The sequence below is a fragment of the Papaver somniferum genome, chromosome 8, assembly GCF_003573695.1.
Source record: "Papaver somniferum cultivar HN1 chromosome 8, ASM357369v1, whole genome shotgun sequence".
NCBI classification, from domain to species: Eukaryota; Viridiplantae; Streptophyta; class Magnoliopsida; order Ranunculales; family Papaveraceae; genus Papaver; species Papaver somniferum.
Genome location: NC_039365.1, coordinates 23,645,115 through 23,662,201, shown reverse-complemented (window position 1 = coordinate 23,662,201; position 17,087 = coordinate 23,645,115). Strand labels below are relative to the sequence as shown.

The following is a 17,087-nucleotide window of genomic DNA, read 5'->3' as shown; positions in this document are numbered from 1 at the left end:
CAACGTATTGATGGGATCTTTAGAACTATTTTTAGATATAAAGACAACTTGTGATCATCCATTGTTAACAGACTCCGTTCTGTGTGTGATCGATCATAATTGGATTCAAGTTTGTGTTGTGCAGGTACGATAAAAGGCAGTTAAAGATTTGAAGACAAGAAGATTTTTCTTATTGGTTTTAGTATATCGTGAATTGTGAACACATATTGAACGGCTGAGATCCGACATAGATTAGATTTATCTTTGATAAATTTGATGCTATAGCCATATAGATCAGCAACTATCATTTGGTGGTATTCTTCAACATTCGATCTGATAGTTGTGAATGTTGAATCTAAGTTACTGATTTGGATTGATCTTACTTGACAAAGGAGTTTACTAGTTTAAATGGAAAAGCCTTTGTCAAAACTGAACGAATCGTTTCTTAAAAGATTATCGCAGAAGTTACCAAAAAAAAAGGTGTTCACGATAAAGATAAAATGTGCAAAAATTGTCTATAGGAATTGAACCCACATCTACATGGCTAAACGACCATGCGCTTTACCATTTGAGCTAAAACCATGTTACGAATTTACTCATTTGACTCAAGACAGCACCAAAAACATATAGAAGAAGTAAGGATAAATTTTAAATGTTTAATAAATGGACACTGTCTATTTGCGACCTCAGAGAGCTTGAGTTTGCCGGTGTCACTGTAGTAAAGTGGTAACGTCGCTGGTTGATGATATCAGTGACCTGAGTTCGATGTTCGCCAGCACCAAATTCTTTACTTATTCAAAACAAAATAATCACAGAGCTTGAGTTGATGCTAGTAGTTTTGCAATTTTGAGGAAACATGTTCCACTTGCTTTCTGGTTAGCAGCCATTTCTACCGGCTAATTAGATGAATAAGAAACGATGAAAGCGAATACAAATTTGGTTTGTGAAAGATTATCGAGTCCTGAAGATTTTATAAGCTGGAAGAATATTACGAGTATCTTCTTGTTTCCAAAAGGAATGATATTGTCCACGGATTTTTGAATTTTAGTAGGCATGTAGATACGCCGCAACTGATTTACTGGAGGTGAGTGTTTGACTAATTTTTGAATTTCCGAATAGTGAGACTAATAACTCCAATCAGTGCTACAATTTAGGTGTTGAGTACTGGAAAAACTGAATCGCAGTAATAATTGCTAATTATTTTATTTATCGGGTAGTATTACCGTAAAAATTGGATTATTCTTTTTTAAAATAATTTAATTTAGTCAAGTTGAATAAAAAATTTAATTTAATCCTGCATAAAATATGAAAATTAAAATTTAATCTGAAACTATTAATCCTAGTGGGTTACACGTATATACCATCCTAATCATGTGTGTCGGTTTCTAGGAAAGAGAGGAACCAAACACAAATATTTCCGCTTACACATTATAAGGCACTAGCGACCGCACCACAAAAGACTATAAGGCACCAGCCGCACCACAAAAGACATGGGTGTGACTCGTGTGTGATGGGTTAAGTCTTTTTCCCCTCTCTCTACTGCTACTGAATAGACGATCTAACTTAGGGTTTATGGTTTTGTGTCGTAAAATTGAAGATTGATTTCCGGAAGATAGAGAAATTGGTAAGGAAGCTGTACATTATTGTTCTTGGTATCTCAAATGTTTGGTTTGTCTTATAACTTAATGTTTTCATGTATTGATTATGATGATTTTCGTTTGTTTTGTCATTTAGGTTTGAGGTTCTTTCTAGTGTTAATTTCAGTGGAGAATCTATGGAAAGGAGGCATGATGAAAATGTTATAGAGGAGCAGACAGTAGAATTTGAGAAAGGTATGTATTTATATTTTGGATAGTAGTAATTCATATATGTCTGGCTCAGGCATTTTGAACTAATTGAATTTTTATATGAATTAAACAGGAAACAAGACTTCTATAGCTGTATATCGATATCCTGATCATTACACAAAGGATACTGCCTTTGGAATTACAGATATATATCTTCATAATTTGCCTGATGGTTTTGAAGATCTCATAATATAACCTTGTTTTTTTTGATGAAAATCTCATAACCTTTGAGTTTTATTCTTTTTGTTGTAGTAATGTGGATTTTGCTTTATGTTTTAAATTTCAGATTACGGTATTGGGGAGGTTTCGTAAACCTTATATGCATCTTGGTGTAGATCCAGTTTCCAAACTAGAGAGACCTCTTTATCTTGTTATTGGTGATGTAATAGTACCTGCAAATTGTGTTGCTAAACATGAATACCGAGCTTTATTCATTCCTAATCTTCCTGGAGAGGTTGAACTCTTTATCAGTCTAAATGGCATGACACCTGCCAGTCAAATTATAAAACTTACATTCCCTAAAACCAAGAAATCACAGAGTGAAACTCAACTCGAAGAAAAGTTAGCTAACCTTTTGGCTACTAATGAAAAAGATCGTAAAAGTTTGATGAGAAAATTGAAACAATGTGATAACAAGAAAACCTACTCAGAAAGGATTTTGAGGGAATATTTGAAGGATTGGCTATTTGATAACTGTAGAACTGTAAACTGCATTGATGGGAAAGGTCATCAAATTATCCATCTCTTTGCTAGCCTTGGCTATGCATGGGCAATAGCGATATTCAAGCGCTTCGGTTTCACATTTGATGCTAAGCATGGAACTGGTTGGACGCCACTACACTGCGCAGCATTCTATGGGAGGTAAATATTCTGTCTGATGCTTTGAATAATTATGGTTGTCATGTTTTGATGGCTAATTGACGAATATTATACAGGTTTTGCAACGCGTTGATTTTTCTTTTTCTTGGTTGTCCCCCATTCTTAGCATGCTGTCTTGTCTGTGTACAAATCAAATATCATCACCTTTTTGCTGTTCCAGTTGAATCTGTTATGCTTCCTGTGATACAAAAGCATTCCCATATTATCATAACCACATAACTAGTATTACTTCCTCTCAGATGATATTTTACATTTTGAACTACTTTTGGGAAATCATTCTTTGTTTTTACTTGTGTTCTACTGTTATGTACCTGAGGTTGCCTGGTGCTTTGACTTACTATAGGTGGGTGTCTTGTTTAGACAACAATACTTGAGAAACATTAAACAGGTCATACTGGACAGGGTATTTTAAAAAGGCTATTCGTCTATGCATCACTGATAGGGCTTCATCTCGGCTATATTTTTTCTAAAATAAGATAGTTCAAGTAGCCCAAATAGGACTGGATTTGGGATACATGCAGACCTAGTGTGCTTATCCAGGCACTGTGAGTTCAGGACTTGGCTCAATCTAATAGGAGGAATTTGTAACTTCTCCAAGTTACTTCGGTAACCTCAAATGGGTATTTTTTTTCAAAATGTTGTTGTGACCGTGGATGGATCTTTAGGATGGTAATTTGTGGATTCAGGCCTGCAGCTCTACCAAAATCCCATTGCTCTAATTTTCTTAGGCAGTTGATGCTCTTTACCCACTGGTTTGTTTCATGCTCCTGTTATAGTTTATTGCCAATTTAAGGATTATTCCTTTTTTATCTGCAATCTTATTTACTCTTTCTCTGTTATTTGTTTATTCTCTTCCTTTGTGTGGTTTTGTTATTTACTTCTGGTTTCTTTCGAACTTGGCTCTGCCAATTTTAGAGTCCGTTCTTAAAGTCTTGCTCCTCTGCTTTTTCTGACTGGTTTTACTCGAACTAAAGCCAGTGACTTGAGTGCTTTCAAGAAAGTCTTGTTTTAATACTTATCTGGTCTGTTTTGTACTTTTTTATCACGAGCTTTCTTTTTAGTACGGATGAACACAGTTTTCAGAATTACAAAAATTTGACAGATGTTTGGGATTTTCTGTTCTCATTTCGGTTTCGGGCATGTGGTTATCATCTATTTTGATTGTTGAGTTGGTGATGATTATTATATTTCAGGGAGAATGAGGTAGACTTGATCATTTATTTCATGATATAGAAATGACCGTTGTATTTCATGTTTCTTATGTGCTGAATACGTACCAACTGATGGTTATGTGGGTTTGTTGGCACTTTTGAGTTGCTTGTGCATACATTTTTGAAAGTGTGCGACTAATTGGGTTTAGTCATAGGGTTTTGTTAACAGAAGATCTATCTTAATTTTTTTCTCTGTGATCGATAGCGTTCATCTTATGTTTGGTATAGTGTACGAAAACATTGTTTATCTTAAACATTGCATGTTCTATTTTCTGAACTAGTTGCTTCATGGAAAACTTTCCTTTATTGGAGTTACATTACGATGATGAAGGAGAAAATTATCTCTTGTCCTACACAACTGCATGATAAATGTCCAAGTTGCACCGCTTTTCTGTAACACAGAAGTTCAAAGTCAATTTGGCAGCATAATTTCTTGCCAGGTCGGCATCTGAAAACAGATTTTCTGAGTCAGACTTCAGATCCTTTTTTTTTTTGTTAGTGAAATTTCAAATAACACACTAGGAGATCTGAAGTGATGTTCACGAGAGCAACAGAACTCTCCCATCCTGATTTGCGCAAGTTGAGTTCTCTTCCATGATTCTTTTTTCATTATAAAGCGTTGATTGATTTTTGTTGGTTCTATCGCTATTTTCCTGGTTGTGCTTAACTATTCTTTAAACAAAGTTTTATTTATTATGTGCTTAACTCCGCTTGTTATCGTATTTTTACTTCTACTGTGCATGTCATAGCCACTTGATGCATTTTCTGGTTTCTTTTTGTCACCCTCTCAGCACAACTTACTGAGTTACGCAACTCAGTGGGCAAGGACAAAGGCATTTGCTTTTCTGTCCCCACTAACTGTCTTTTTAAGCAACTTAGAATATGTTACAGCAATCTTGATGCTAACAAACTGCCAAACTGAGGTTGTTATTTTTCTTTTTAACTGTGTGTGAATTATCTGTTTTCTGACCCTATTGTTTTTGTGGAGGAATTTCAGTATCAGTGCGATTTTTCAAATCCAGTAAGAGGAATTCTAGGGGATTCAGAGGAGCGTAGACTAAGCGAGTACTAGATAGTTGTGGGGTCATATTTCAATGAGAAACTTCCTGATGTTACTTATCAGAATTATTCACCTTTTTTCAAATTTGGTAGAAGGAATTCCTGGGGGTTCAGATGAGCGTATAGTGAGTAAGTACTGGATAGTTGTAGGCTTATCTTTTGATGAGAAATTTCCTGATCTTTTGCGATAGATAGAAGAGAGAGAATTGGTCTTGGCTAATGCACTTTCCCCGCATCCTCGTCTAAACTTAAGCTTCTTCCAGAGTGGGCAAAGTGCATTAGCCAAGACCAATTCTCTCTTGAGCAACATTATGATTAGAATGGAGTGGAGCTGGAAAAAGTAAATTTAGAGCATAACCCTTAGCTGAAGATAAAGTCATTCTTTCAAACTGGATTAGATCTGGATGGAGTAAAAGTACCACTGTGTGCGCGATTAAAGCTTTTGGCTTATTGTTGAAGATAAGTACAGTCTTTTCATGCGGTTTATGAAACTGGCCACACTGCCAGATTATGTGGGAAAAGGTTGACCACAAAATCTGGCATTTGATAGGTTTGAGAGGGGGGTTTCTCAGTTTTGTTACTAGCTTGCAATTGCGTTCCTCCTCCCATCATTGATAGGGCCTAAACTCGTGTATGCATTTTAGGAGGTGTGGGGAGCAGGTAGTCAGTTTATGTCTCACACTCACGCTGGGCATTTAAAATATCGCGCTTTTATGTGTTTAAAGACCAAATGAATGGGTTCAATCTGCATAATTTGCATAACAGAGCTCTAGAGTTCGGTGACTGGATGTGAGATGTGCTTATCGGTTGGCACAGAAAGCCGGCTCAGTTACAACATTCTTTTAAAACGTTGTTCTTTGCTGTTTTTGCTAGTACCCTTGTACATTGGAAGGGTTGAAGAGCTTTACTCTGGACGAAGAAATTGGTTATGTTCGTTTACGTATTGCAAACAATTGTCTTGATCGGTTGTTGCTTGTTATTGAACTACTTTTGTTTATCCATATACTTGATTTCTTACGTATTCTTGTAAACACATAATTATAGGAAAGGAGCTGCTACAGCACTATTGATTGGACGGGCAGATCCAACTTTACTTACTACACCAATTACTGATTATCCCAATGAGCGCACTGCTGCAGATATTGCATTGGAACAGGGCCATTATCAGCTATCTGAGTATCTTGCTGATTTTACAGAAAACCCGGAGAAGAGAGTGTGTTAGAGGTATGCTTACACATCATTATATGTTAGTTTTACGGAACAAGCACACGATTTTATAATTATTCACATGAGCTAACTGTGTATTTTGATCTTGTGGTTTGCGCAGCTACAAGCTAGAAATGTGGTTTAATTTTGTTCTCATTTCTGGAAGATCGCGGCAGAAAAGATCTGATAGTTGAAAAAGTACCCACCACACCATCAACTTCAAATGTTTTTCTTGCTTTACTCTGTATATAGTTTGGTAGAAGGTTTATCAAGGAAACAGTTTCAAAGATTTAGTATACTAACTTTAATAAACATTACGGCTTACATCTTTTAGTTAATAGTTGCTGGTCATTATTAATACTCCTATCTAATTAGGCATGGAAGTTGAAGTTTAGATATTGTTATCATTATGGCTCATTGTAGATATTCTATCATGGATTAAGGTCAGAAAACAATTCGAGTGACTTCAGCTTCTTTAAAGTACTTACTACTACTTTTTTCACTCGCAAAGATCTAGTTAATCTGAAGTGGAGGCTCTGCAAAAATGCAGATACCAGTTAATACCTAAAAATTACTCTCGGATAAAACAATGTATTGTCGAAGTACTCTTTTTAGGTTCGAAAATCAAAGTCGTAGAAAACGAGTCTAAACCGAGAAATTGGCCGTTCGCGTGTTGCTTCGGTTACAAAGAAAGAAGATGAGTTGATCTTAGGGGAGGGAAAGGGAAGAAAGTTGAGGAAATCAGTGATGATTGAATTGTTGATTGTGGGGTTGTCGAACTATGAAAGAAGCGGAGCTTGAGAATGATAAGCTTGTTTTGTCCTTCTAAATAGACAAAGGCGCCGATTTATAGTTGTAGGGAACACTCGTTGTTTCCTCGTAAGTAGTGGAGGTCGTGAAGAGATGGAAAGATGAAAATAGTGGAGGTAATGGTAAAGTTACGCTCATTATGCTAGGTGTCACATGCCCATTTAATCGCCTAAATTTTTTATAGGACATGACCGTCAATAATTGTGGTTCAGTGAACCAACTTCACCCACAATTACTCAGCCTTGCATACTTGCATCAAAGTACGCATCTGCGTTCACTCTAAAGGCTTTGCACAATGGAAGTCTTTCTTCTTTCTCTCTAACTCTTTATGCACCATAAGCATAAGATGTTTGCCATGCATCAAACCAATTGATCAACTCACAAAATCAGCAACACAATAAACATAAAGACATGACACAATTAACCCATTTTATTGTATCAAAGGAAGACTACAAACTTCTGTCCAACCAATGGACTAAACAGGCCATCACCCTCTTGGTAATGCCTTATTCTCTCAAAACAATGAGACTAACTCTCCTGTAGCCTACTGATTTTCTAATGTATCTACACTATTTATACAGTGGTTACAAGGTCCAAAAACGTGCACAACACTTGCACACACATGGAACAGTCATGTGTTCCATATGGTAGTTTCCATAACCGCCAATCTGCTTTTCAACTGCCACCTTTTGCGCTGTCATGCAGATTGAAGCCACACTTGTTTTGAACGGTTAGGGACAATCTACTAAGGTTATAAACTCATTTCATAGCCCTTCCAACTTGTCTCGCACCTTTGGCACGCTTGTGAAGCCAACAACCAACTTATAACCGCCACCTGAGCCAGATGGCACCGCTGTTGCGCATTTCTGAACTTGGCCTTGATCCAATGCTCAGCCATCTCGGCCCTGCAAGTTTCTTGCTCTAAACCAATGCATGGATAATCCTTGTGCTTTAATTATCAAGGCCAACACCTCAAGCTCATTCTGGTTATTCATGCGCCATATGCTTCACGTAGCAAATTTGCTTGACAATAACAATGTCAATCTTGCATTCCTAGCTTGTTTGTACTGTTCAAGCTTTGGCCCTGCATTGAACTAATTCAAAGACTAATTCTTAGTATATTCTACCTGCTTGCATCATCCTTGAGTTTGGGCCAACTCAATTGCATGGATATTCCTTAATGCCGACATCGCATGTTGCATCTTGCCACTTTGGCCTTGCTTTATCCAATAAGCTTCATTACTTAGACAAATGTCTTTACAGTGTAGCACTACCTTTACGCTTCACTGGCCCTGTAAGGTTATGCCATTCTTAGCACTTGACGGTTTATGCAGTATCGCGCAATCATTGCCAGGCACTGACTTGGCCTGCAACTCTGTAACGCGCAATCATTGTGCGCCACTTGCCTGTCCCATCATAGACCTCCCCGAACGCAAAAAAATATAAACTCTATACTAGTCTCAATCTTCGCTGCATGCACTTTCAGAACCTATTCTGAAATTCAGAAATCTTTGCTAGCTTTTACAAACGCATTTATCCAACTTCTTATACTTTAGCATCAGCATCACGTAGCTTTACTTCCTTTCCATTGATCCTACTGATCTTGAACTTTGTTGTTGCGTCGCAACCGATTTCAACTCCATTGCAAATCATATATCAACACCCAAGTGCAAACTGAAATTCTTCTTAGCCAATTCCCTGATTTGTGCTTGAACTTCGCAAAAATTGTTTGTGCCTAAGTGTACACAAGTAATGATTCTCCCCAACTCATCACCCTGATCATTACCATAGTCTTAATCCTTTACTTTCCGACTTTAGTTGCACCACGCAACATAACAGGACTGATACAAGACTTTGCCTCATTCTTCAATCATATGCGACTACGCCAAATCATGCCATGCCTTAAGGTATGCACCCCATGATTACATACCACTCTTGGTATGCGCCATAATCTATAGCCTTTGTTGCACTTTGAAAACTTCAGTACTTTCACTAGATTTGGCCTCCAAATCATATTATAAGCTTCACCTTCTTGGACTTGCGTCATCTGTATGCCAAAGAACCCACACCTTGTTGTTCTTTGGTATATTCATGACTTAGGACTATCTCGGACATCCCACCGTCACTTTGGACAAGGTATCCTCTTCACGCGCAATTTAAGCATCACTTGCTCTCTTTTTTTTTCTTCAAACAGCTCCGCTTTAATGTGGAGGAGGAAAAAACAACATCATGTTCTTTCTAACTATGAGTTACTCTTAACTCATACAATTGATGGACTTAAATTTTCATTCTTGCTGGGTTACTCCATGCTATCGCTTCCAAATGCCTTCGCACTTCCACGTAACTCTCAACAGCAAACTCGACTGTGCCACCAACTCTATTTGCTCCTTCCACTTTCAGCGTCTTCTATTGCATATTTTGGCTTAAAATGCTATGTAGCATCTTCCACGTGAACTAGATTTACTTTGAACGAAAGAGACAAGCACTCTCGTCTCAAATACCCTCATTCACTACTACCTTAAATAGAAAGACAATTCCCAACACCAAGGTCCACTCGACCCAAACTGAAAGTATACTCAAACTTGAGAAAATACTTGCGCCAACTGATTGCAACTTGTAAGAACTAACAAGCCTTGCAATACTGACTTCATCTTTGCTTCTAAGCAACAAAGAAAGCAAGACATCACCTATTGTCCGCAATGTAAAAATTTACTTTACCACATGCACTCTTCCAACTATCAACGTTCTTATGCTACTCCCATAACGAAGCACAATACAATTGACACTTAGTTGAGTACTCTTTCAAACTGATGCTATCATGTTCCTTTAGCTTTCATGAAGATTTCACAGAAATGACCTCATGCCATTATTATGCATCACCACTACTTTGTCCTTATCTTTCCCGCATTCACAGTTTGGCATAACTTGCACCTCCAAATGCATTATGCATATTGGCCATGCCAAAATCCCATTTGGCGCATACGACTGTTGCATACGTGCTATGCCAATTAGCACCCAAATCTTGACACAAACTTGTGCACCTTTGCACAACTGGAACAAACTTAACTTGGTGATTCTAAGCATCACCATAGAGCTCAGCAAAGTCATATTACTCAATGACTTCCGCGGACAAATTCCCTTGGACAATCTTAACAAGGCCATAATCCTTGCAAATGAGGCGCCACTTCCTACGTTCCATGAAGCAAGAATGCCACATTCTTCTTCAAACTTGGAACTCATTTTTACTGTCCATGCACATCTGGTTTTTCTTATCTTTCACCTTCTCCAAAATTAACGTTAGTAGCAACAATTGCTGATTTGCAGTTGACAAGAACATCCGCTTGTGGTTACGATCAAATGCAGGTCTTTGGACACTCTTGTCCAAGTATATTGATCTCACTCATAAACCAGGTGAAAGAACACTCCCTGTGTGCATCTAGCATTAACGAAGAACTCTTTGCAAATACAAGACCGTGGTATATCGATTTTTCCCTAATTTGCGTTTCTTTCTTCATCCTTTCCATAAGCTTTCTGCTAGATAAGAATTGGCCATCCAATTCTTCTTTCCTGGCATCACATTGCCACAAAAATACTGGTTTGCAACCAGACTTTACATTACCACCAAGGCACATGCATTCTAGAGAGATAACAATAATCTTCCATCAACTGGCTACGATGAAAACACCTTCAATCCATCTCATGGACAAGTTTTTCATCTACTTTTCCACTGTAAATGCCAGTAACTTCTTTGAGTTCAGGAATTTTCGAAAAATTCCAATTACCAATTGTAATGTACTCGCTACTGATAACACCACAAAGATAAGCATTCCCAATGCGTAATCTTTGCATACTTGTGAGAAACATGGACTTAAACTTCTGACTTGCACCATAGAAGTCAGCATACTCCTTAATTTTGTCATACAATCACTTGAAAACCCGGTTTTCAATGATTCTCGCATGTTCGTCTAACACTTTGGGCAGGAATTTTGACACCTTTGTCAAAAACTTTCTTGGCATGTTGCTACTACAAGCTTCAAATTTCTTTCCAGTTGATCTTTCCACACAATACCAACTTATTCTAGTCTCCATACTAGTAAAACCAAAACAATTCTTCACTGAAGTTGACAAACGAATGACACCAGCTTGAGTAAAAGAGAGAAAAATCAAGAACGGTGTCCCCAAACACCACTCTGATACCTGCTGTCACATGCTCATTTAATCGCCTAATTTTCTTATGGGACATGACCGGAAATAATTATGGTTCAGTGAACCAGCTTCACCCACAATTACTTATCCTTTCATACTTGCATCAAAGTATGCATCTTCTTTCACTCTAAAGGCTTTGCACAACAGAAGTCTTTCTTCTTTATCTCTAACTCTTTATTCCCCCATAAGCATAAGAGGTTTGCCATGCATCAAACAAATTGATCAACTCATAAATTCAGAAACACAATAAACATAAATACATGACACAATTAACCCATTTTATTGTACCAAAGGAAGATTACAAACTTCTGTCCAACCAATGGACTAAGCAGGCCATCACCCTCTTGGTGATGCCTTATTCTCTCAAAACAATGAGACTAAATCTCCTCTATGTATCCTACTGATTTTCTAATGTCTCTACACTATTTATACAGTGGTTACAAGGGCCAAAAACCATGCACAACACTTGCACACACATGGAACAGCCATGTGTCCCATAGGGTAGTTTCCATAACTGCCAATCTTCTTTTCAACTGCCACCTTTTGCGTTGTCATGCAGATTGAATCCAAACTTGTATTGAACGGTTATGGACCCTATGCTAAGGTTATAAACTCATTTCATAACCCTTCGAACTTGTCTCGCACCTTTGGCACAATTGTGAAGCCAACAACCAACTTATAACCGCCACCTGAGTCAGATTGCACCACTGTTGCGCATTTCTGAACTTGGCCTTGATCCAATGCTCAGCCATCTTGGCCCTGCAAGTTTGTTGCTCTAAACCAATGCATTGATAATCCTTGTGCTTTAATTATCAAGGCCAACACCTCAAGCTCATTCTGGTTATTCATGCGCCATATGCTTCACGTAGCCAATTTGCTTGACAATAACAATGTACTCTTGCATTGCTAGCTTGTTTGCACTGTTCAAGATTTGGCCCTACCTTGAACTAATGCATAGACTAATTCTTAGTATATTCTACTGATAGACACATTTTTGTGTCTAAGTTGTCCTCAATTTTTTGTATTGTTGGTACTCGATTTCGTACTTATTTTGGTGTTTTATGTGTTTGTAGGTATTTTTGGGAAATAAACATTTTTGGAAATTTGGATCGAAAAGTTGTTAAAGGCACCCTGGAAAAATTACTAAAGGCAACCTCGTTTCGGATAAAGGCACCCCCAGAGCACCCGGTGTTAAAGGAACCCGCAGAACGGATTCAGGGCACTTCATCTTCAACATTCAAATTATGTTTTTGGCGGGAAAGTTGGTTCTTCTTCAACAGTTCGATTTTGGAGAATATTCAAGGAGACTCAATGGTTGAAATTTCATGGGAAGGCCTGCTTAAGCTTAACAGGCATGGTATGATCAATGGTTTCGACCAGAATTGGCTATAATGGTGGAGTTGAAGAAAAATAGAATCTCGGGTTTATCTTCAAACGGAAAGCTCTGTTTCGAATTCCGAGGAGTTTGAGCGAGAATCAATCACTGGGTTTGGTTACTTTGGGCCTGTTTGGATCAAACAGGGATGGTATGGTCGATGGTTTCGATTAGAGTTGGCTGCATCGTGGGTTTGAAGCAAACAGAGCAACACATTCGTGGGAGAGTTTTTCACGGGACTTGCTATGAATTTCGTGTGCTGCTGGGACTCTAATTCTTGTACTACACATGTATGGAGAACTCTAAGTTGCAATAGACGCGTGAAGGACATAAAGAAGGATTTAAAACCATAACTTTGGAAATAATATATTCCCGAGTAATGGCTTTGCTGTGAGAGAATTAGGAGACATTATTACGAGATATTTTGAAGTTGTTGTGTATATAAAGCGTGTTCTGGCATCTTAGATGGGGACGAAGAGTTTGGGAAGGATTTGGAACATCACAGATGCGAAACACGATCACTAGAGAAACCTGCTGCTGCTACTGCCATTGAAGAACACGAAGAACATAGACCCACAGAAGCAGTCGTTTTTTCTACAGTATTTGCGACTGCTCAGCGACAGTCTTAGATCTACAGTAACAGTGACACATCCTCTGTATCGTTCTTTGGTTTGCAACAATTATAAGCGTTACAAACCCGGTTTTGAATTATTTCTCCCTTTTCATTATTTGTAAACACCATTTTAGCAATGAAATCAACTTTTGAGCGTGTTTCCAAAATGATAATGAGCTAAAACTCCCACAACCAAGGAAATGAGGAAGCTATTTACGCATGAATAGTTGGTAACTATTTTATTTTCTCTAATTTATAATTTATAATTCACTCAATCACTGCTTTTGCAGAGTTTTAAATTGTTTGCATAATTTTCTTAATTAGTTGTGATTCAATCTGATAGGTTATACTTTGTTTAGTCAATTGATAATCTATGCATAGGGAATACAATTGATATTTTAGAATTTTCCTGATTATTTTTGAATTAAGAAATAAGGGATTTAAAAGACAATTAGAGTTTTGGATTATTTGCCATAATTTATTCATGTGTGATAGTGGAATCAGTGTCTTGGTTATTACTAATAATCTTGAATTATGTTTTGTTTGTTTTTAAATTTCATTAAATCTAAAATATTTTTCTTTCACTAGTCTCAACGAACTTTTTACTACAACTCAATTGAAAATCACATCATCTGCTTGCTTGCATCATCCTCGAGTTTGGGCCAACTCAATTCCATGGATATGCCTTAATGCCAACATCGCATGTTGCATCTTTCCACTTTGGCCTTGCATTTCCCCTTATTGAAGCTTCATTGTGTCGACCAATAAGATTCATTACTTAGCCAAATGTCTTTACATTGTAGCACTACCTTTGCGCTTCACTGGTCCTGCAGGGTTATGTCATTTTTAGGACTTGACAGTGTATGCAGTATCGCGCAATCATTGTCTGGCACTGACTTGGCCTGCAACTCTATAGTGCGCAATCATTTTGCGCCACTTTCCTGACCCATCATACTAGGGAATCTTCCAAAAACCTGTAAACCATTACTCCATTACTTTACCACTCCTTTAACCGGTCTTAACTGTCACCACTACTTGTTACTAGATTCCTTATCATGGGGTATTGCATCGTCGCACGTTGCTGTAAACTATCAGACCAATACTCATAAACAATTCCCCCATGTAACATGTTTTTATTTCTCGTAAGAATTAGTAGAGTCGTGGACTATCTGTTGTCTTGACCAGGTTGCCACGTTGTATTTGACTGAGTAGCTAGCCAGACCTTGTCGAAGTGACATAGATTGAAGAGATAACTCAGATCCAAGTTTATGTGTGACTAATAAGAAGTTTGCCGTAAGATGGCATTGTTTGCAGGTTCATGACAATGTAGTATTCCATGGCCTGAGAAACACGGCCAAGTTGGCCAAGGTGGCTTGGGAGGTTTGGTGGCGCGGGACACCATCCAACGTTGTCTTGGGACGTTTGGTGGCGTGGGACACCATCCAACGTTGATAGTTATCCAAGTTGTGGTGTGGGACGACCAAATTAATAGCTAGCCAAGTTGTAGCGTGGGACGACCATGTTGATAGCTACCAAATTTTTTACGCGAGTCACGACCAAGTTGATAGCTAGTCAAGTCGTGGCGTGGGGCACGACCAAGTTGATATATAGCTAGTCAAGTCGTGGCGCGGGGCACAACCAAGTTGATATCTAGTCCAGTCGTGGCACGGGGCGCGACCAAGTTGATAGCTAGTCAAGTCGTGACGAGGGGAACGACCAAGGTGATAGCTAGCCAAGTCGTGGAACGAGGTACGACCAAGTTGATAGCTAGTCAAGTCGTGCCGCGGGGCACGACCAAGTTGTCCTGGCCATGTTGGACTGGATATGAGAGCGACCCATGTTGTCCCAGACTCCCGGGATGTTGACCATGTTGATTTGGAAACTTATTGGCTATTTGTCCTGACATGCCAAGCATAGTTGGAGTTGGCACTTTGTTTATATCATATAGAACATATTCAAGGATGTGGAAATTCTGCGACTGGATGTGATGTTAAATGTAATTTCATACTAAATAGAATGCTTCTAACAGTATTTATTCAAAATGACTCATTCTGAATATTTATATTTTTTACCATCAGTATACACTGATTAATAAATGAAAATTCGTATGGCCGTGCATAAATTATGAGGGTTCAGCCGAGTGAAGCTCTAAAATCTTGCAGGCATATTCAAGACCAATATAGCCATTAACCGGATACGCATTCTCAATTCTTTTGCGGAATATAATGTAGAAGTACGAATTTATAATTCTGATGCCGGGTCAGGAAATGCATATTGTATTTCATGTTTCCACAGTTGAGCAGAGGCAATATTACAATTTTCTCCCTTGTCAAAAATCCACCAACCTTAAGTCCCCTGCTTAGCGCGGAAAAGTAATGTTTCGTGGTATGCACTAGATGGTGACATTGACACTACAAAATATCTCGAAGAAACTTGAAGTTCATAAGAAAAAGAGTGAGAACTTATCTTATTCTTTTTTTCGATGTCATGAGGGGTATGTCCGCATAAAATGGTCAGGAAAAAATCTCGCCTTGGCTGGCATCAACCAATGAGTAGTATCAATGGTCCTTGAAAAAAACTGCGATCAGGTTATAGAAGGTATGACCGTTTGTGCGAGATGAGACATTGTCCGGAGTTGGCATGGTTTTCCGTGGGAGTAAAGAGGTTGACTTGAGTTAGCACAGCTGTCTGTGGGAGCAAAGTTGACCACGTACACTAAATTTGGTGGGATGGGACGAGCGGTGGCCACGACCACGAACCTTGGCAGGGACGAGTAGTGGTGGCCACATCCACAAACCTTGGAAGGACGGAACGAGCGGTGGCCATGACCACGAACCCTGGAAGGACCGGACGAGTTGCAGTATTTCCGGTCTAGCACTTTGTCTCTCATATCATATAATTGCGAGATGATTGTGGTATATTGGCCTTTCATATCATCTGTCTTGGTATTGTGATGCAAGAGATGATTGTAGCCAGTCTTGATGAGGCTAGTTGCATGTCATTCACTGGATACCCATACTTCCTATCAATCTACACGGAGATGGCATATGCATAAATTGCAAATTGGGCATGGACTAGAAAGTAAGCTACATCAGTATGCAAGTTAGCGGAGCTTGCATAAGCTTAAGGAACATACAACATGAGCCTGATTGATGCACCCTTTGAACGAGCAAGGCAAGTGCATGCTTTCATCAATTCCTAAGCTAAGTGAAGATGGGACATTAGGCCTACAATGGCCTATGTGTAAGTTCCAGGCATGCCTTATGACTGGAAAAGACTCGGAATCCAGTGATGCATGTAAGGTGCATCATCCATAACCTTCAAGGCTTTAAACCCTTTGCATGACAAAGGTAAGTTGGAACGGCGTGGAAGCCAAATTAGTCACATCATGCTTGTCGAGAATGCTTGCAATGGAAAATGAGCATGCATTTACCTAGTTTTAAGGCCCAGACTATAGCATTCAGAGTGGTGCATCGGAGTAGTTATAACCTGCGTGCCCTAGTGCGCTAGGCGTAATTTTCTGGTCCGCCACACCTTCAGTCCCTAAGTGTAGCTTATTTTGATTTTTTACCATGCAAGAGATGTTTGATAGTATCTCTATATATCCATGCTTATAGGATTTGATCTGGAAAGGAAAGTCAGGAAGGTTGAAGTCCCAATTGTCGTTGTTTTTTTGTCTCGTTAAGGCTGGATCAAGAACTTGAATAGATGTTAAATCCCCTGTTGGTGTCTTTGCTGTTGAGCCGCAACTTGGATGCTTTTTGAACTTAGCATTGAGTGAATGAAGTCATGTCTTGTCCCGGCTCTTACACACATGAGCTTATTATACTGTTGTGGATGTGATGATGGGATGCTTGGAACATCATATGGAAAAAGTCCAATGGAGAATGAAGAGGTAGAGG

General features: G+C 38.7%; 1 protein-coding gene across 2 annotated transcripts; it reads left to right on the top strand.

The window, feature by feature from the left end:
• Nucleotides 1-1,479: 1,479 nt before the first annotated feature.
• On the top strand, nt 1,480-6,514 carry LOC113303023 (calmodulin-binding transcription activator 6-like). 2 transcript variants are annotated; one of them, XM_026552009.1, is made up of 6 exons: nt 1,480-1,603; nt 1,714-1,811; nt 1,900-1,998; nt 2,113-2,687; nt 6,020-6,199; nt 6,303-6,514. In XM_026552009.1, exons 3-5 carry the CDS (start codon nt 1,996-1,998, stop codon nt 6,195-6,197), a joined length of 756 nt encoding a protein of 251 aa, XP_026407794.1. In that variant the 5' UTR covers nt 1,480-1,603; nt 1,714-1,811; nt 1,900-1,995; the 3' UTR covers nt 6,198-6,199; nt 6,303-6,514. The 2 variants fall into 2 exon arrangements, with proteins under 2 accessions (XP_026407794.1, XP_026407796.1); XM_026552011.1 differs by lacking the exon at nt 1,900-1,998.
• The last annotated feature ends 10,573 nt before the right edge of the window (nt 6,515-17,087 follow it).

Excerpts from the sequence above, each read along its gene's own strand:
- LOC113303023 (XM_026552009.1), top strand. Across the intron at positions 2,688-6,019 it reads TGCGCAGCATTCTATGGGAG|GAAAGGAGCTGCTACAGCAC; the intron begins GTAAATATTCTG and ends ACATAATTATAG.